At 40.9% G+C, this 19,534-nt stretch overlaps 3 protein-coding genes across 9 annotated transcripts in view; all 3 read left to right on the top strand.

The window, feature by feature from the left end:
* The window catches only part of ddr2a (discoidin domain receptor tyrosine kinase 2a), a 45,762-nt gene extending 36,222 nt beyond the window's left edge, over positions 1-9,540 (top strand). For all 4 annotated transcript variants that reach the window (XM_079574675.1, XM_079574673.1, XM_079574674.1 and 1 more), the window contains exons 16-17: positions 464-613; positions 8,505-9,540. In XM_079574675.1, the coding sequence (XP_079430801.1) occupies positions 464-613; positions 8,505-8,660 (306 nt within the window). In that variant the 3' untranslated portion in view covers positions 8,661-9,540. The remainder of the gene's footprint in view (positions 1-463; positions 614-8,504) is intronic.
* A 425-nt stretch (positions 9,541-9,965) lies between these two features.
* Positions 9,966-12,505, top strand: hsd17b7 (hydroxysteroid (17-beta) dehydrogenase 7; the record flags this gene model as incomplete). The annotated part of the gene is made up of 9 exons (XM_079575686.1): positions 9,966-10,000; positions 10,253-10,459; positions 10,544-10,636; positions 10,885-10,999; positions 11,345-11,539; positions 11,705-11,818; positions 11,901-11,957; positions 12,237-12,335; positions 12,407-12,505. The coding sequence occupies 9 exons, from the start codon at positions 9,966-9,968 to the stop codon at positions 12,503-12,505; spliced, it is 1,014 nt and encodes a 337-aa protein (XP_079431812.1).
* A 2,015-nt stretch (positions 12,506-14,520) lies between these two features.
* serbp1a (SERPINE1 mRNA binding protein 1a) lies at positions 14,521-18,846 on the top strand. Of its 4 annotated transcripts, none has more exons than XM_079575083.1 (9): positions 14,521-14,886; positions 15,885-16,095; positions 16,210-16,350; positions 16,451-16,519; positions 16,591-16,665; positions 16,756-16,924; positions 17,028-17,072; positions 17,156-17,368; positions 17,660-18,846. In XM_079575083.1, the coding sequence occupies exons 1-9, from the start codon at positions 14,637-14,639 to the stop codon at positions 17,714-17,716; spliced, it is 1,230 nt and encodes a 409-aa protein (XP_079431209.1). In that variant the 5' UTR covers positions 14,521-14,636; the 3' UTR covers positions 17,717-18,846. The 4 variants fall into 4 exon arrangements, with proteins under 4 accessions (XP_079431209.1, XP_079431208.1, XP_079431206.1 ...); XM_079575082.1 differs by having other exon boundaries at positions 16,753-16,924; XM_079575080.1 differs by having other exon boundaries at positions 16,448-16,519; positions 16,753-16,924.
* The last annotated feature ends 688 nt before the right edge of the window (positions 18,847-19,534 follow it).

Below are 19,534 nucleotides of genomic sequence, written 5' to 3'. Positions count from 1 at the left end.
GAAAAGTTGTGAATTAATGTTTCCATTAATTGAAAGCACATTGTCCAGGCCCTGAGGCAACAAAACAGCCCCACACCCTGATTCTCCTGCACCAGACTTCACAGTGGGGATAGGGGTTTTGATGTTGATGATCAATTTTTCCTCCACACATGATATTGTGTGTTACTCCCATACTTTTCAACTTTGGTTTGCGAAAGAGCTCTTGGATGCTCCACTGCACTACTGGACAAATATACTGTGGACTGTTGGACCCAAAGTTGAGTAGTTTGGGAGGAATACACTTTTTCCTCCCACTGTATAGCTAGAGCTAACTGTAAACGCAACAAAAAGAATGAGGTTTATTCATCAAAATATTGAATAAGTGGACATCCTGACCTAATATTTTCAATGTCGTGTACTGAAGAAAGTTGAAAAGAAAGTTGTAAAACAGCTATACTTTTATAATAATTACAATCCTTTGCAGGGTAAGTTCACCACAGCGAGTGACGTGTGGGCCTTTGGAGTGACTCTGTGGGAGATACTAAACTTCTGTAAAGAGCAGCCGTACTCACAGCTCACCGACGAACAGGTGATCGAGAACACGGGCGAGTTCTTCAGGGACCAGAAACGACAGGTCAGTCAATTTGTAACATAAACGCTTAGTGAGTTTTGGCGCCTTTAGCGACTTCTCAACGCTACAAGTATTTTTGCTAAATGCCAAAGTTAAAAAAAACTTTTTTCCCTGAATAGATACAATTGGAGTCATTTGGCAGGTGTTTGCTCATGTGCAAACACTGCATTCTTTCATTAACATATTTGTGGCCCTAAAACTGTAATACAAGCATTTTAAAATGGTATATTATTATGTGCAACACAGCCACAAATAGTATATGCTATTTTCTTGTTGCACTCACCTACGTGTCTAAATGTCTAAATGAACTCCAAAATATCTATATTTTTGTGTGTGTGTGTCAGTTCATTATGCATACTGTCTGTCCAAAGTTAAGACTGGTTACAAAATAACAAGTTACACCACTGTTTTTGAAAGACACACAAAGATTTAAATATAGTCAAATAGCCCTGAGCACCACTGAATAACCACTGTTGTCTCATCTATGTTTTCCTTTCTCTATGGTCTGTGCCTGCTTTTTAAACAGTGCTTTAGGACTGGTTTGATGGATTTTAGGAAAAGGCCAGATCTTCCAAAGTAGATGCTTTACCCTCAAAAAAATATAAGAACAGGGTTAACACTTCTTTTATTACATTCATTATGTCTTCTTATTTTCAAATGGTTTAGAACAGGGGTCCCCAACTAAATCAGCTGGAGGTCTGCAAACTTTCCTTTGGTAGCTTTAGACATGTCCAGGGTCCGGACATACGCAGTCATTGCTCTTGAAAATGTTAAAACACGATCACAGGTTGTCTATTTAAATAGCAGAGTTGATCAATTACTCAATAATTTTGCCATTTTATTTCAATATTATTCACATTTTTTAGATCATTTTTAATTCAGCCTTAGAAATTAAGTATATTGAGAGGATGAAAAGGCTCTGGGGTCCTGACTAAACCACTGGAGGTTCAGATCTGGACCCAGGTCCACCAGTTAGGGACCCCTGGTTTAGAAGGTTCTTATTGAAAGACAGCAGGTAAAACAAAAACGTGACCAGTCCGTCGAAATGCATGGTATGCAGGTATTTGAACAAAACCTTTTTGTTATACCTAGTGTCTTTCAATAAGAACCTTCTAAACCAGGCCTTCTCAAACTCTGGACTCAGGATGTGGACCTCAAGGTGATTTGGTCCGGACCCTGGTGGCGCCTCTTTGCTGTTAATTTTATTGCCGAAACAGTGCTTGTTGCATTCCCATAAGTGCAGTTGCAGCTTTGGCCTGTAGGGGCAGCATATAAAGAGCTGCACATTCTGCTGGAATGGCGCTCCCTTTAGACATTGAATAAAGCTAGAATTATAATCATGTTTGAGAAAACACATTCACTATGGTAAAGTTGTCTGATGTACGTTTCGATCTGTCCCACATTTTAAGAGTTTACGCACAACAGGCAGTGCCATGTCGCTCATTAGAACTCTTTATAGTCAGGGACCCAAACTCTCAAAACTGGGTTGAACCTGACACCGTCTGATATATGCTTTATTTGTGTTTTTTCTGTTAACTTTGACCCTAAGGACCAATAATTGGAGGGTCTGCTCTGCTGGAAATATCGCGAAAAAAAATTGTGTCCATTTTAGTGCATGCACCCTGTATTTTTATCAGAAAAATGTGAAAAACGACTTTTTTTCCTCAAATCCTCAGTGGGTTGAGTAGGCTGTCAATAAATGCATTCCAGATACACAGAACACATGTGCTGATAACATCCACTGAAAAAATCGCTCTAAAAACACATTTCTACACATTTTTGCATCAATTTAATACAAAAAAATGTGGCGTTTTCTCACTTTTTTCCAATATTTGTATCTTTACTTCATTGGCAATCAACTATTCCACCCAGTTATGGCATCAGTCAATATGCCATTATTTTAAACAGACTGTAGACACATTCCACAGAAAAAATGATCAAAATCCAACCAACATTATTGGATCTGTGATGTTTTAAAGACCAATAAGTGACCGACAGACTCAGAACCTCGGAACTGTCAAAAGTCACTTTTGACACTGGTCCATATTTTGATTTAGGCCATTTCCAGCCCATTAGATAATGATTTACACCAATGTATTTGGTATCATTGGAAAGAAGACATTGTCATGTTTCATTTGAGCCCAAAGGTACTACTCTGTAACAATTGCCGTGGTAACCATAGCTCCTCAGACTCAAATGTGAGTACATTCTTTCACAATTTTCACAAAAAAATGTTTTACTACGTTTAGCGCTGTTTCTTCCAGGAACATCACAGACACAAATCTCTGATACTGGGCAACTCTCTAGACTCTGAGGGTTCAGGAAATGTATAACATGTCAGAACTTTCTCAGCTTAAGGCCTCACTGTGAGCCATGAAGTAAAAGAATGTCCACCTCATATGAGCCTCTCCCATAGAAATAAGCCTATATCTGCCAGGTTGGAACAGCTGGTGGGACTTTCTGACCAGGACAGGCCCAACGTAATTTGAAATTACATTTATGGAGAACAACAGTTCTGTATTTTTACATAAAGTTGTTCATCTATTTTTTATATTATGTAACTCTTTATCTATCCTTTACTATGCCATATACACAATATACGTCTGTGGATTTCACTCCAATATACATCCCTTTAAATCTGTAAAAAAAAATCCTCAAGAATACAAGATAATTCCAACAGTGTGTCTTTGTAGACACCACATGGTTATGCCTAAAATACTACACGTTTGTTATACATTAGATAGTAATGTGGTTGGTAATGTATTTGCTGAGGAAAACTGCTCTGAAGCTGGATTTTCCATAAACCACATGTTTACAATGAACAACAGCCTTTTTACTGTTTAGTAAATTAATAAAGTAAATAATTTGATGTAGTCCGTTCACTAAAGTTGGTTTACTACATTACTAATGCACGGCACAAAACTAAAGCTTAGGGCTCGTCCAGGACTAAATCACAGTGGCAGTCGTCTGAACAAAACAGTCCATACTGGATTAAACCATTTCTCTTCGCTTTTCTGAAGTTGTTTAAGTTCTTTGTACATGTTAAAATTGTCACACTTTTAAAAAAAATATATATTCATGTATTTCAGTTTTGGTTATAAAGGACCTGCATCATGCTATTTTACTCATTCCAAAGTAAACTATAAACATTTATATGATATATTGTATCTCTATTTGTGAGAAATATAAGTATTTTCTGGGGTTATATTTCCAACCCGGAAGACAAGACACTTGGACTCAATTAACTCCGCCCCCTCTCTGCGCTCATGCAACATTAGCAGTAAAATAAATATAAATATCACAGCAATAAGTGAAGTTACTTCATAATGCAGTTATAAGGAGTTGACATCTGCCTGACATTATCGTTAGGTAAGAAAAAAGAACAGGTGTGTCCAGAGTAGGTTAGAAAGAGTTCCTTTTTCACATCTTTCAGTGCAAGCATGACGTCTGTTCAGACGCTCAGGGGGTGCGTTTGTTTTCTCCGCAGGGGCAGCGCAGACGTGTCAGGCACTTCCTTTTCTTTGTTTTTTTAAAATTAATTAACTTTTTTTTACAAATTAAAATCGGGTTTTCCAGCAGAGGGTGGAGCTGCTCAGAGCAGGATTCAGGAGGATTGCTGAGAACTGTGAGAATGAAGCCAAAAAACACTCTGGGGGTGTTTTTGATTAGGAAATAGCGATAATAATAGGAAAAAGTCGATTTTGCATGATATAGCCCCTTTAATGTTGTGTAATTTATTTATTTTATTCGCTGGCACATTGAATCTGTACTACCCACAAGAAATGTGCTTTATGAATGATTAAATAAAAAGTAACTTTTATGACCAGAGTTTCTAGGCGCAGCCAGGGACCGGAGGGTTGCTGGTTTGGGAACCTCAGGATCTCATCTCTGCTGTTTGCAGATGATGTTCTGTTGGACCTTCAGCTGCTCTGGTTTGCAGCCGAGTGTGAAGCGGACGTAATTAGTTACCTTCACAAGATGGCTTGGGGTAAGGCAGTTACATGGGAGGAGCTTGGAATAGAACCACTGCTCCTTCCTGTCAGGAGCAGCCAGATGAGGTGGCTTGGGGACACATTGGATGGACTATATCTCTCTGTGGGCAGGGAATGCCTCGGTATCCCTTCAGAAGGGCTGTACTTAGTGTTCGTGAAGAGTGATATCTGGGAATCTCTGCTTTGACTGCTGCATCCATGACCAGACCGTGGGTAAATTGTAAGAAAATGGATGGATGGGTGCAAACCTGGGTCAAAGGGCTTTGCACTGACGAGAATCCAGTAGAATCCAGTTCCAGTACTCTAAAACACCTCAGTACTTCTAACCCAGCTTCTGGCTCAAAATCTAGAGATAGCTCCACAGGCAGCGTGATGGCTCTGCTCCTGACAGGTTTCTCTGAAGCTTAAAGGATGAGTCAAATGCAGAGGGTAAATTTGGGAGTCTATGAATACATTAAATACTATACTGGACTCCAAAGAGCATTGAAAATATTATTATTAAATATTATTAATATAAAGACAAATGCCATCAAGAACATTTCAGACATTGTAAAAAGTTGTGGATCAAGTGAGGCTGAAAATTTGAACCACAGAAGGCAGGACTTGATCACCTCGACTGGGTCGTCTGGATATGAGAGTATGATGTAGAAAGACCCAAAGTACACAATGACCCCTGGAAGGTCACTATGGATGTTTCTGAGTTGCACCAAGCTTGTTAGCACTGGCCTGAATATATTAATACAGGAGGAAGAGGAGCTGACCAGTGCAGGACACCATGCTCTGACACAGGGACAAACCCAGGAGGCGCTGCACTGTTTTCAGAACAGCACTGAGAGCAGGCAGCCAGGTTTCCTCTGGGTACTCCTGATCTCCAAAAACATGCTGGTCAGGCAGCACACTCAGTCGCAGCGACTCAGGGCTAACCCACAGAGCCGGTTCTTCCTATACGCAGACTACGCAAGGTGCTCACAGTGCCAAAACCCCTGGTAAATGGTTTACTGACCATTGTATTACTGTGCTCAATTGGCCTGCCAACTCTCCTGACCTGAACCCCATAGAGAATCTGTGGGATATTGCGAAGAGAAAGTTGAGAGACGCAAGACCCAACACTCTGGATGAGCTTAAGGCCACTATCGAAGCATCCTGGCCCTCCAGAACACCTCAGCAGTGCCACAGCCTGATTACCTCCATGCCACGCCTCATTGAAGCAGTCATTTCTGCAAAAGGATTCCCGACCAAGTATTGAGTGCATAACTGAACATAATTATTTGAAGGTTGACTTTTTTAATATAAAAACACTTTTCTTTTATTGGTCGGATGAATTATGCTAATTTTTTTAGATAGGTATTTTTGGGGTTTCATGAGCTGTATGCCAAAATCATCAGTTTTAAAACAATAAAAGACCTGAAATATTTCAGTTGGTGTGCAATGAATCTAAAATATATGAAAGTTTAACTTTTATCATTACATTATGGAAAAGAATTAACTTTATCACAATATGCTAATTTTTTTAGAAGGACCTGTAGACCAGTAGTTGTCCTAAATCCCAGTTGGACAATGGCTTAGTGGTTAGTGATTCTGATTGATTGAATTGTGGTCATTATTTTCCACTTCTGCCCTGCTTTACTGTACAATGGAACTGTTTTTGGCCGTAAATAGGTCCGCCCTTTGCCGAATAACCATGGGATGCTACTGTAGGGCCCCCATGAGGATTTTTGCTTAGGGCCCCAGAAGGGCCAGCACCTGCTCTGCTAACCCAACATCTGAACACAATGTCAGTGTACAATTATACACTGACAAAGCACTTACTTATACTTATATCCTGTGGAGTGTAGCTTCTTTTAGAACAACGTTGAAAAGTGCATTCATTTCTGCTATTCAACTTACTGTATTTTTCGCACTATAAGGCGCACATGAAAGCCTTTAATTTTAACAGTGCGCCTTATGTCCTGGTGCGCCCTTTGTATCAACTTCTGGCTGTGTTTACACACCTACAGGTTTACAGGTAAACCAGCATTAATTAGTGTGCCTTGTATTCCGGTGCGCCTTATTTATGAAAATAAACATTATCAGTGATAACGCGCCTTATAATCAGGTGCGCCTAATGGGGCGAAACACACGGTAAACTGTGAAACTAATATATGATAGACTCATTACATGCAAAGTGAGACATGTATGGCCTTTATTCATTATACTTTGGATGATTATGGCCCAGCTCGTAAAAAACACAAATTAAAAATCTCCTAAAATTAGAATATTTTGAAAATGCCATAATCATGACAACAAACAAAAGCTTGACATATGTAACTTTGTCATGAGTCTATATCATATATTAGTTTCACATTTTAACTTGAATTACAGAAATAAATGAACTTTTGAACGATATTCTAATTTTCCGAGTTTCACCTGTACTGTTAAAGGCTACAGAATACGGATATATGTTTTTTCTTTTACAATTTAAGATACAGCTTATATGATACCGAATAATTATAATTTTTATAAATGTAATTTCAAGTTACGTTGGGCCTGTCCTGGTCAGAAAGTCCCACCAGCTGTTCCAACCTGGCAGATATAGGCTTATTTCTATGGGAGAGGCTCATATGAGGTGGACTTTCTTTTACTTCATGGCTCACAGTGAGGCCTTAAGCTGAGAAAGTTCTGACATGTTATACATTTCCTGAATCCTCAGAGTCTAGAGAGTTGCCCAGTATCAGAGATTTGTGTCTGTGATGTTCCTGGAAGAAACAGCGTTAAACGTAGTAAAACATTTTTTTGTGAAAATTGTGAAAGAATGTACTCACATTTGAGTCTGAGGAGCTATGGTTACCACGGCAATTGTTACAGAGTAGTACCTTTGGGCTCAAATGAAACATGACAATGTCTTCTTTCCAATGATACCAAATACATTGGTGTAAATCATTATCTAATGGGCTGGAAATGGCCTAAATCAAAATATGGACCAGTGTCAAAAGTGACTTTTGACAGTTCCGAGGTTCTGAGTCTGTCGGTCACTTATTGGTCTTTAAAACATCACGGATCCAATGATTTTGGTTGGATTCTGATCATTTTTTCTGTGGAATGTGTCTACAGTCTGTTTAAAATAATGGCATATTGACTGATGCCATAACTGGGTGGAATAGTTGATTGCCAATGAAGTAAAGATACAAATATTGGAAAAAAGTGAGAAAACGCCACATTTTTTTGTATTAAATTGATGCAAAAATGTGTAGAAATGTGTTTTTAGAGCGATTTTTTCAGTGGATGTTATCAGCACATGTGTTCTGTGTATCTGGAATGCATTTATTGACAGCCTACTCAACCCACTGAGGATTTGAGGGAAAAAAGTCGTTTTTCACATTTTTCTGATAAAAATACAGGGTGCATGCACTAAAATGGACACAATTTTTTTTCGCGATATTTCCAGCAGAGCAGACCCTCCAATTATTGGTCCTTAGGGTCAAAGTTAACAGAAAAAACACAAATAAAGCATATATCAGACGGTGTCAGGTTAAACCCAATTTAAAGAGCTTTTGAGAGTTTGGGTCCCTGACTATTAGTGTCCCATCATAGGACTTTATATTAATAATATGCATTTTTTGCTCATGTTGCAGTGCACTCTGATGAAAAACTTATTATATTCATAAATGTATTTACATTTTTACAATTTAATTATTTACAATTTTAGTACATTTTCCGGACCTTTGCCGGACTGTTTGATTTAAAGTTTGAGAACCCCTGTTCTAAACCAACGGGATTGACAGTCTCCAAAATCACAATACGCCCCTCTGATAGCACAGTCATATTGCAAGATTGCAGTGTTAGAATTCATCAGGCTTGATATTTAAATAAAGCATATGTGATCGTTTGACTTCTGTGGTTTGATGTGGTCTCTTGTGTCGCAGATCTACCTGCCTCAGCCGGTCCTGTGTCCAGACGCTCTGTACAGGGTCATGCTCAGCTGCTGGAGGAGAAACACTAAAGAGCGACCGTCATTCCAGGAAATACACCGAGCCCTGCTAGACAAAACATGTTTAAGTGAAGAGGACAACAGCGTTTAGGACTGATACTGACATGCCTCTGTGGATAGTCCAGATTTAAGCTAATCTTTTTCAGTAAAAAAGACTCTGCAACGTTGGTGGACTGAAGATAAACCTGTATGTGAGAGTTCAACCAGGAAGAGTGTATTTTATAACACCTGTCTATTCGCTAATCAAATCCTCCTCAGAAGACTCTCTAGCAGAAGCAGCAGAACCTTAATGTCTGCCTGCCAGGGTCAAAGCGCCAAAGTCTCTTAATCTGTTTATAACTCTGCGGCTGAATTACTGCAGACTTAAAGCTCAGACAATTCAACTCAAATAACACTACAAAGAGAAAGTCTACATGCCACAAAGCAATATACCAATGATTAAGGAAATTTATGTTAAATGTAGCAATGACCATACTGCACTTTTTGATGTAATCTTGTGTTATATTTTGAAAGACTGCGTGAATGTAGAACGAGTGCGGAATTTCATCTCAACCTCTCAGACAAACTGCGCACATCAGCAAACAACATCTGTGACATCTCCCTGCAGCGATTTGACCTTTACGTGACTGTTTTCACTACATTTTATACATATTTATATGTTTATAACAGTGTTTTATCATTCCTTAATGTTTGTATGTATTATCCTGCTCTTATAGAAGCAGTTGATATTTTTTTAATTGTTTATATCGTGTATGAATGACCAAATGCACCAGCGATTTCATTGTGCGTGTGTGTGTTTGCGTGTGTGTGTGTGCGTGTGTGTGTGTGTTTGCGTGCGCGTGTGTGTGTTTAAATGGAGCTCAAAAGCACAACTCCATTGAAAGATTGTTTTGCATTTGTATATTATTTATATTGTTACATAATGGAGGCCTATGAGTCGAAAGAGGGAAGTCATATAAAGTGAAATGTGTTACATCTAGCCACGTTCTTCTCATACATTGCTTTTTTTGTTACCCATAGTGTCACATTTTTGTATCTGTCAAGTATGAACTTGTTAAAAAAAAAAAAAAAAAAATGCTACTAACTCTTGTGCCATGTTTCACGAAATCCAAGTCTCAGAGTGTACCCATTGTTACTTTGCTTGTACATTGTCAGGACCAAAATTAAACTCGATCTGAACTGATGGCGTAGTTCACTTATTTAACAGGTAGATACTGAATGTTTTATTAAAGATGGGTTGTCCAGGAGCTGAATAAAGCTGTGCTCTTATTGGCTGGAGGCTGTTCTGTATTGACTAGTCGACATCCAGGGGCGGAGCTACATCCTGACTCTACACCACCAAATGTAGGAGATACTTGTTGCTTCTGTTTTTCTGCTGAATCAATGCTTCAAAGGGATGGCAAAAGTGGTGTTGGTTACTGGTGCTAATAGGTAATATTTTTGATTTATTTTATTGTGCTATTATATCATATACAGTGGGGGGGGGGGATTATTGGATTTCGGCCAAATGCTTTTTTCCCCCACTCAATATCTATATATATATATGTGGCTTTAGTATTTGTTGCATTTACACCTGACTATTTCAGACAGGGCGTATAACATTTAACACATGATACAAAAGTGTGTCTTCTATTTTTTCATTCTGGACTCCCATCCTGTGCCTATAACTTTTCATTCTCGCAGTGGCGTTGGCCTGGCCTTGTGTCAGAGGCTCTTGGAGGATGAGACAGAGAGGATCCATTTGTGTCTGGGCTGCAGGAACATGCAGCGGGCCCAGGCGGCGCGCTCTGCTCTGCTTCACTCTCACCCCTGCGCCCAAGTGGACGTCCTGCAGGTAGACACTAGCAGCACCGCTTCAGTGCTCAGAGCAGCACGTGAGTTCAGACTCAGGTGGGACAGGGCTTTAATATACTAACACATAATGCTGTTGACTCACAAGTCAGACATTTCATAAATTAACTTATTATGATGCAGGTATAACCGGCTGGACTACCTCTACCTGAACGCAGGAATCATGTCAAATCCACAGTTTGATGTCAAGGCTTTTTTTAGAGGCCTCCTCTCTGGGTGTGTTTCTTCTACAGTGAATAATTAAACATCCACGTAAACAACATCGAAGCACTGCCCTTCTCCTTGTGTGCAGTCAAAGATCTACATGTTATATCTGTCAATTGTGATATTACCTCTCAAACCATGTGCAAAACATTAAATAACATCAAGAATGAGTTCATCCTCAAGACACTCAGATATGGCAGCATTTCAGTTAAGTCGTAGCCAGCTTCAATATTTATTTAAAATGTGTTTTTATTTTGCAGCCAAGTTATCAGCATGCTCGCCACTGGAGTGGGAATCCTCACACAGAAGGACAGCGTCACGGCTGATGGTTTTCAAGAAGTTTTCTCCACAAACCTCTTTGGTCACTTTCTATTGGTGAGACAGATATTCTCCTCCTTTCTGTTATGCGCTTCAGGCACTATTGTACATTTAGTGCTAAACTGAAGTCGATGAGACTATTGCCCTTGAAACAGATATAGTTGACACAGGATCTTCTCATTGCTTAGCAACATCAGCTCATTAAAAATGAATGTTGTCGAAGCCCGTCCCGCTGTAGGTCACTGCAGACATATTCAGAGTGATCACAGATGGAGTCTGGAGTTAAATGGACAAAACCATGCAGTACTATCATTCTTTTCTGATATCATTATTGATTAGAGATGAAGTACATGTTTTGGACATTTTTTAAAGATAAAAAGCAAAATAGTGTGTTGTGTCTAGTTCAGGGAGCTGGAGCAGGTCCTGTGCAAAGGAGGTCAGAGGTCACAGCTGATTTGGACGTCATCGAGTAATGCCCAGCGCTCAGCCTTCTCTCTTCAGGACGTCCAGCACAGAGAAGGCTCTCAACCTTACAGCTCCTCCAAATACGCCTCTGACCTGCTCAGCCTGGCCCTTAACACACACTACAGCCAACAGGTCAGGCTTCACAGAGGCACGTCCCAGTAAACACACACAGGACTTAATATGGTTTTGCAATTGATGTTTAGCTCTGACCTTATTTGTCTTTTATAATATTTGATGAGGTAGTGTTTGGTGTGAAATAAATCCCCATTATCTTATCTTTGTTTTTGTTATTTTTAGGGTCTGTATTCATCTGTGACATGTCCGGGTTTCGTGATGACAAACCTCACGTACAGAGTCTTCCCATCATTCCCTGCTTTCTTTTGGACTCTGCTGATGCCGGTGTTTTGGCTCGTAAGCGGATGAAGAGGGTGACACAATACTAGCTATTCTTGGTTCAAAAAAACTCTCTAAATGGATTCCTCATATTTCACAGATTCGATTGTTCACTAACACTTTCACCCTGACACCGTATAATGGAGCTGAATCTTTGGTAGGTCAAGTTGATGATTATAGTGCAAACAGGTTTATGACTTTTGCCAAAACACAACAATATAATGGAAGGTTTTCCAGAATATAGGGCATGAGAATAACACATGTAGTGCCATTTGCAGTTTGTAAATAGTCTTCGAGGTTATCCTGATCAGATGAGAAAAATTATAGTGTATAAAGATGCACACAAAAAAAGCGGAATAGCCCCATTCATAGTTCACAATAAATACAGATATTAAAACAATAATTAATGATAGTACCTGTCTGTCCTTTTTTCCAGTTTTGGTTGTTCAAGCAAAAGCCTGAATCACTGAACCCTTACTGCAAGTACCACAGCTTCACATCAGGGCTGGGAAGCACTTACACAGAAGCACGGAAGGTAAGAAAGAATTTCCATGGCAGAACGATTAGACAAAAAAAAAAAAAGTGACAATATTGATCTCTTTACAGATGGATGTTGACTTGAAAACATCAGAAGCTCTCTATGAGGCACTGCTGCAACTAGAGAGTGAAGTGAGGAAGAAACTCGAGGATCAACAAAAGACATAGCAGAGCCCTAATTTATGGGAACAATCATACATTTTTCATAAAGCAATAGGAATTCAAAACAGCATATTCTGCCTATTAAATGTTCACCCTTAAAATGGTACCTAGAACAGGAAAAGGTCATGAGCCTAAAAATATAAGCAGTCCTGTACTGTCTCCCAATCAGGGGCATCCTTGGAAATGACTATAGATCTAGAGAAAGATGAAACTGATTTGTTTTTAATATGATTTTAAAAAGAAAAGTTGATTTCAATGAGGTTTTGCTGTAATTTAAGAGTCTTTTAGCTGAATTTAATAAAAAATATACATGAAGACTCAAGAGATGCAGCAAAGGTTGGGAATCATGACTCTACCACTTCATAAAATATATCACTTCCCATATATCATCAAATCTAAACTAACACTCAATCAGGATTTAACAGGTGTAAAACATGGCTAAAATAGACTTCACTTTGAACTGCCTAAATTTTGTGCTCAATCATATCTAATCATTGAATTGAATGTATACAAAAACAAAAAGTCTTAAGTCTTAAATTGCAGAGGAACCCCAATGTACCACTAGAAAAAGTAGTCCACCAGTGGTTAGAGTATCACATTTGCGAACCACTGCAATACGACATCAATGGCCAGCTGGTCCGATGTTATTCCTGATAACAAAAAGCAGAGGTAGAGAACAGTCCTGTAGTTTATTCCACTTCAGCGATTCCACATAAGCATGGAGTTATTTCAACGCAGTCAACATCCTCAGTGGTAATGACCATGTTGTGAACGCCTTGTTCCTCGTGGCAAAATCTCCCACAGTCTGTCATCAAGCTGTCCGTGTCATCCCAAAAGTTGATATAGGTCTCAGTGTATGGAGGTGCAGGCAGCTGTGGGAAACATCTGTCTGGCTCTGGGAGAGACTGGTTCACTAGGTCCCCCGCTGCATCACTGTCCTCTTCAGACCCGCTCAGCTTCGGGTTACAAAAAGCCCAAACCATCCCACAGAAGTAGATGAAAAACGTGCCCATGACCATCACCATGAGTGCATAAGACTCTATCATGGCATTGGTGACCGGAGAAGGCATTGTGTGTTCCCTCTTGAAGTTTAAATAGGTGTCAGTCGATCTTTGTCTGGGACGTTCTGTGAACTGCTGAGTCTATTGACTCTGGAGGTTAAAGCAACCATACGCTTTTGTCTTCCCTTCACAAAATTAAGTAATGGTTGTACAGACGAATATATGGACAGAAAAAAGTATAATCTGTAGCATTTAGACTCAGAAATGCCATTTTGAGGACTATTATGCAGATACCACAGTTTGGCAACAGAAATCATCCTTGAATTAGGAAATTTTGCTTTAAAAAAAAAGTAGCCAATTGTTTGTTGTGACACTCCGGAACAAGTGATGTACTAAGCGCATACCATCTGTATAGTTTGTTTTCAGTTGGTTGTAGTCATTTTTCACCACTTGAGATTGATGAGGCCTTTCATCTAATTTTTTTTTTTTTAAATCATTTATTAATTATAATTATTAATTTAAAAATAAACACTATTAACACAACTGTAAATGTAATTTGTATTTTATTTATTACTATCATTATAACAGACCTCCAAAGAAAAGTAGAAGTGTATGGTTATTTGTGATTAATACGTTTAAAACAGGTCTTTTTTGAGACCCATCAGCTGTTTACTGAAACATTACTTGTTGGTAATGGTAACAAACACCCACTATTTGTGTGACTGTGCACCTGCTGCTCATAACTCAAAACAAACGTCTCGTTTATGTTTCTCTCCTGTGCTCTGACGGAATCCAGTTTGACAAATCTAAAACACCCAAAACTGACAATACATTCTACACACTGTGGAAGATCTATATGAAAAAGTTCACCACGCTGTTCTGTACAGCAAAGGGTATACACAGTACACAGCCTTGTGGGTAATGTAGTCTTCCGCTCTCCTATCAGCCGTTGGCTTTCATTCGGTCGGCCTCGTACAGAACTACACGCCCCGCCCGCGCCAACGTTCGTGTCCCGGATGTTTAACGTACCGGAAGAGAAGTGAGTCCTTTCCCAGCCATCTTGTGGCTTCATCTAGCGAAGTGTTCGCACCAAGCCTCGTAGAATCGGAGGAAAATCCTGCTGAAGGGGCGCCATCATGCCCGGACAAATGCAAGAAGGTTTTGGCTGTGCCATAACCAATCGGTACGACCAATTATTTGACGATGAGTCGGATCCGTACGAGGCTCTGCTGCAGGCCGAGGTCAAGAAGAAGGAGGCAGGTCCTGCCGCCAAGACCGCTGCTCAGGCGGCCAAGCAGCCCAAAAAGGAGTCCCAGAAAGACAGAAAAGTCCCACTGGCTGACAAGAAGGAAGACACACAAGCCCCCGTCCCACTCAAGAAAGATGGTAATTATTGTCGTTTAATACACCGTAAAATCAGTATGTAGCAGATAGCCTGACGGTGGCTAATCTCTGCACTGGCGCTAGTTTGCGTGCCCCGTGACATGAGGACCGCATGGTCTCTATTGTGCTTCGTGTGAATCTCTTAAAGTCCTTTTACACCGGGTTGAGCTGGGGTTTGAGGATGATCGAGCTTCGGTGTCGAGTTGTTGTCAGGCCAACACGTTTCAGCTCGTGCCCCTGAAGGCCCGAGGCGTCTAATCCAAAAACCAGTCGACCTGGTCCACTAGACTGGTGTAAAGTTAACATTTCTTCTGTCAAATGAAGGATATAGACCACTGACAGCTTGAACCGGTTGATCTACTTTTGGTCACTTGAGCAATTTTAGCGCCTGTCCACACACGATGTAACAACAAACAAAGGCCTGTGCATTTATAACTTGCAAACCCATTTTGAAACCCTAAATAAGCGTGGTTAACTGCGTCAACTGATGGCCGGAATGCCGGCCGGGTGCAAACATTCATGCAGGTGCTTTTGTCAGAAAGCACCGTCGCTGTCTCATGGAGACTGACCTCGTGCTTTCTGCGGGGCGTGTTGTGCACTACCTCATCTCTGCCACTTCCTATTGGCGCGCAGTGAACGCTGTCATCTTATCTAAATTTGGACTGTTTGATGCACTTGTGCGTAAATTCTGCTCTCACAATCTTTCGCCAATCTTTGTGAGTTTCCCAGTGTGTGAGCTTTGTAGACTGAGAGAAGATGAGACAGGTGGAGGCCATAGCAGCAGCTGCTGCTGAGGCTGTGTCTATTTTGGTATCAGAGTTGGGCAATGGGAAGGCCCTGGTAGTGTCACGTTTGGCCACAATCACACATTTATCAGAGGTCAAGCGGTAAATGATTTTTTTTTGTTTGTGTGTGTGTAATGGCACTTGTTTTTTAAATTACATGAACAGTTGATTTCAACACACTTATATTGCTGATTTGACATGTTGTGTTACCTGCAGGTGCTGGCATGAGGAGAATGGGCCGTAAGCCTGAGGGCGAAGGCTCCAGGCCCCAGGGCGAGGGCCGAGGTGAGGGCCGGGGCGAGGGCCGAGGCGAGGGCCGTCTTCCCTCAGACAGAAGACCGATGGAGAGGCGACCGCCACGACGCTATGAGAGACCTGCCGGCGAGGGTGGAGAAAAGCCTGAGGGAGGAGAGTTTTCTGTGGAAAAGTGAGTTTATTAAGGACAATAGTTGAGCTGTCACATTCAAGTACACACCGTTAACCCACACTGTTATGGATGAAGATCTGTCCGAAGTGTTGACCATGGTGGTGTTGTGTGTAGACCTGCAGGCGACAGGCCGATGAGGGGACGCGGAGGTGGCAGAGGCCGTGGTGGAAGCCGAGGGCGCGGCATGGGTCGCGGTGATGGCTTTGATTCTCGAGGAAAACGTGAATTTGATCGTCACAGTGGCAGCGACCGATCGTAAGCATTCCTGTTTTATTACTTACTTTCTTACTCACTGTATTGCTTATAACAGAAAACTCTGCTGTGATCTTGGCTAAAGCAAACTTTGTTTCAGTAGTCTGAAAGGTGAGGAGAAACGTGGAGGAAGTGGATCTCACAACTGGGGCACTGTCAAGGATGATATCAAGTAAGTTACGTTTCTGTAAAAGTGCTGCATTTCTGTTGGTGCTGTTCTAAAGAAGCCTCTTCTGTCTGTAGCGAGCTCGACCAATCAAACCTGACTGAGGAAAACCCTGAGGGCGAAGAACATCCACCTGCCGACTCTGAGAACAAGTAAATTTATGACCAGTCTCTGAGGAAACATGACCTGTTGTGACTTTTGTCGTATTGACGCGCAATTTATTTCACTTAAATTTATTGAAGGGAGAATGAGGCAGAGGAGGTGAAGGAGGAAGGCCCTAAGGAGATGACTCTGGACGAATGGAAGGCCGTGCAGGACAAGGAACGCGCCAAAGTGGAATTCAACATTCGTAAGGCCAACGAGGGAGCTGACTGGAGCAAGGGCTTCATGCTGCACAAGTCCAAGGCTGAAGTAAGTCCAGGATTAGTCTCAGGATGTCTTGAGATTATTATTATTATTATGAGATCAAGTTGGCTCTTTTCCCATTAAAAACATGGTATTTTTTTTCTTACAGCAGGTCAAGAAGGAAGAATTGATTGACCCCGAAATTGAGGAGAAGGTATGTCTCATAATGTTAATGTTAATCGTAACGTTTCACTCAAGTACATTATGGCAAAGGTAACAAATGTCATGTGTTTTCAGCTTGATGATGAGCACCACTTTAGAAAACCAGCCAATGACATCACGTCTCAGCTGGAGATTAACTTTGGAGACCTGGGACGTCCTGGCCGCGGCCGCGGTGGACCTCGTGGAGGCCGAGGTGGTCGGGGCCGTGGTGGGGATCGCGGGGACCGCGGAGACCGCGGAGACCGCGGAGAAGCCACTAGGCCGGTCCGTGCAGTGAGGACTGAAAGGGTAAGTTTTCAGTTATGCGGTGCATTATTGGGCCGACTATTTCAGAGGAAAATTTCACGGTACAAAAGTGCATGTTTGTAGAAGTGTAAACTACAGAGAACATTTTTATCAAACATTATTAGGAGATTATTCTTAAGTAAAAGCAGTTTTTGAGATTTGCAAATTGCGAATGTTAAAATAGTTTATTCGGTTTGATTGTGAGTAAGTGTCCTGCCCTGGTGCATTATCACTGTTAATGTTGCACCATTGTGCATTGCTTACTCGTTTCATTGAATTTTTGTCTTTCCACAGTCGTCTGCTTCTGTGCCCAACGTGGACGACCCTGAGGCCTTCCCAGCCCTGGGTTAAGCCCCACAGGAGCCGCCTGAGCACCTCCACTACGAGGCTTGCATGTTCCTGGATCCTTCAGCAGCGTGAAATGATGGAGAAGACTGTCATTAACTGTGGCACTCGATGTGAGAACTGAGTTTTACTTAATAAAAACAAAACGAAGATGGAAAAAACAAATTACAAAAAAAGTCAAAAAAGAAAAGGACTTCTTGCTACCCGGGAGCAGCTTTATTGGTAGAGGTTTTGTACTTGGAAACAAAGTAGCAGGGATGTTTTCATACTGTGTTCTTTTCAGAGGTTATGCATTGTCCATTGATGAATTTTTGTAATTGCTGCTTGAAAATATGCATTTGAAATGTAAGCATAAGAGTATTTTAAGCTCGGTGTGCCATTGCTTTCTCGCTTTACAATAGGCTTTGCCACACCAGATGTTTCACTCTGAGATTTACGGATTTTCTTTTTTTTCTTTAGCACTGGGAATATTGTTTTATATTTTATACAGGAGATCTATTCTTCTATGATGTTCGTCCTGTAAATTGAACTATTTTCATAAATTCTTTGGAGACTATTTCACATGGTGCAAAATAGGACAAACTTTGGTCTGACCAGAGGTTTCCTACTTCTGAGTATACTGCTGAAATGGCTCTGGATTCTGGCAATTTTCTGTGGAAATGTTCATTGAGAACAATAGGTCATTTTTCAGGAACACAAGGTCATGACACTGTCTGATCAGCCTCAATGTTCCTGTGTCCTCTTTGGGTGGCATTACGGGTGCTAATTTCCCTTGCCCATCTCATCCATGAGCGCAGGTCAAAAAAACCTTGTCTTTACTAAAATGAATGGTGACGCTGGTGAGGTGATGTCATCTCATTCCCCGTAGTTTTGGCCTCGACTTTTTCCAGACTGTTGATCACACTCCACTCTGTAACTCAGCTCTGCTCATTCTGTTGCTGCAGTCTGTGCTGGTGTTTCCTCATTACTTTGACAAAGCCCTGTCGCCCCCTGTGGTGCCTCTGCATAATCGCTCTGAGAGAAGTGCAGTTGTTCATGTGTGGAACAGCTGAAGTCTACACGTGTGTGAATCTAGCCCTGCTATTGGAGACCTCTGTCGGTAAATAAAGATGGTTGATACATTTTTTGCACTGCGACTTTTCTCTTGTCTGTCGAGTCTTCTTTGGGTATAAAGTACTAGATGTGAAAATGTTTAGCTGATCAAGTCCATTAAAAATGTCTAATGTCCTACACAGCACCATTTCAGATATTTAATCAGATGCGATTGGAAGTTGGGAACTAATGTTTCCAATGTACCCTCTAAGAAAAAAGTTTGGGTGCTACAGTGCTTTTCATTGAGACATTAAATTAGCACAAACTTGTTTTAGTTTGTGCTAAAACAAGTAGTTAAACTTTGCAGATGCATAACCTCAATTTTAGGGGGCTCTCAGGTTCTCCAGATGCCAAACTTTCTACGTACGATTTGAGAAAAAGGTTGGTGGTGCATTATCGTTCATGCTTCAAACGAGAAGGTCCCGGGTCTGATCCCTGGCCAGATAGGGACTTGCTGTGTGCAGTTTGCATGTCGTCCTCCCCATGTATGAGTAAGTTTCCTACTTCGGTTTCTCACACCACCAAAAACATCAGCCGGAATCATTAAGAGTGAGAAAGCAAGTGGGGGGACAACTCACATTTGTCCTATGGCTACAATCTGGGTAGGCGTGTTTACATACGTGTGTTCATTAACATGGACTGTGACCAAATAAACAGGTTTAAAAAGTGGATGAGCACATTTTTTGGTGAGTTTATCATTTATTAGAATACTGAAAGCCTAAAATAGTCTGT

Source organism: Gobius niger (genome assembly GCF_951799975.1).
Source record: "Gobius niger genome assembly, chromosome: 17".
NCBI classification, from domain to species: domain Eukaryota; kingdom Metazoa; phylum Chordata; class Actinopteri; order Gobiiformes; family Gobiidae; genus Gobius; species Gobius niger.
The sequence above is the reverse complement of the archived record's forward strand: the minus strand, read 5'-3'. Positions and strand labels throughout refer to the sequence as shown.

Excerpts from the sequence above, each read along its gene's own strand:
- serbp1a (XM_079575080.1), top strand. The coding sequence starts at position 14,637 with ATGCCCGGACAAATGCAAGAAGGTTTTGGCTGTGCCATAACCAATCGG. Across the intron at positions 16,096-16,209 it reads GGAGAGTTTTCTGTGGAAAA|ACCTGCAGGCGACAGGCCGA; the intron begins GTGAGTTTATTA and ends TGTTGTGTGTAG. Across the intron at positions 17,073-17,155 it reads ACCCCGAAATTGAGGAGAAG|CTTGATGATGAGCACCACTT; the intron begins GTATGTCTCATA and ends ATGTGTTTTCAG.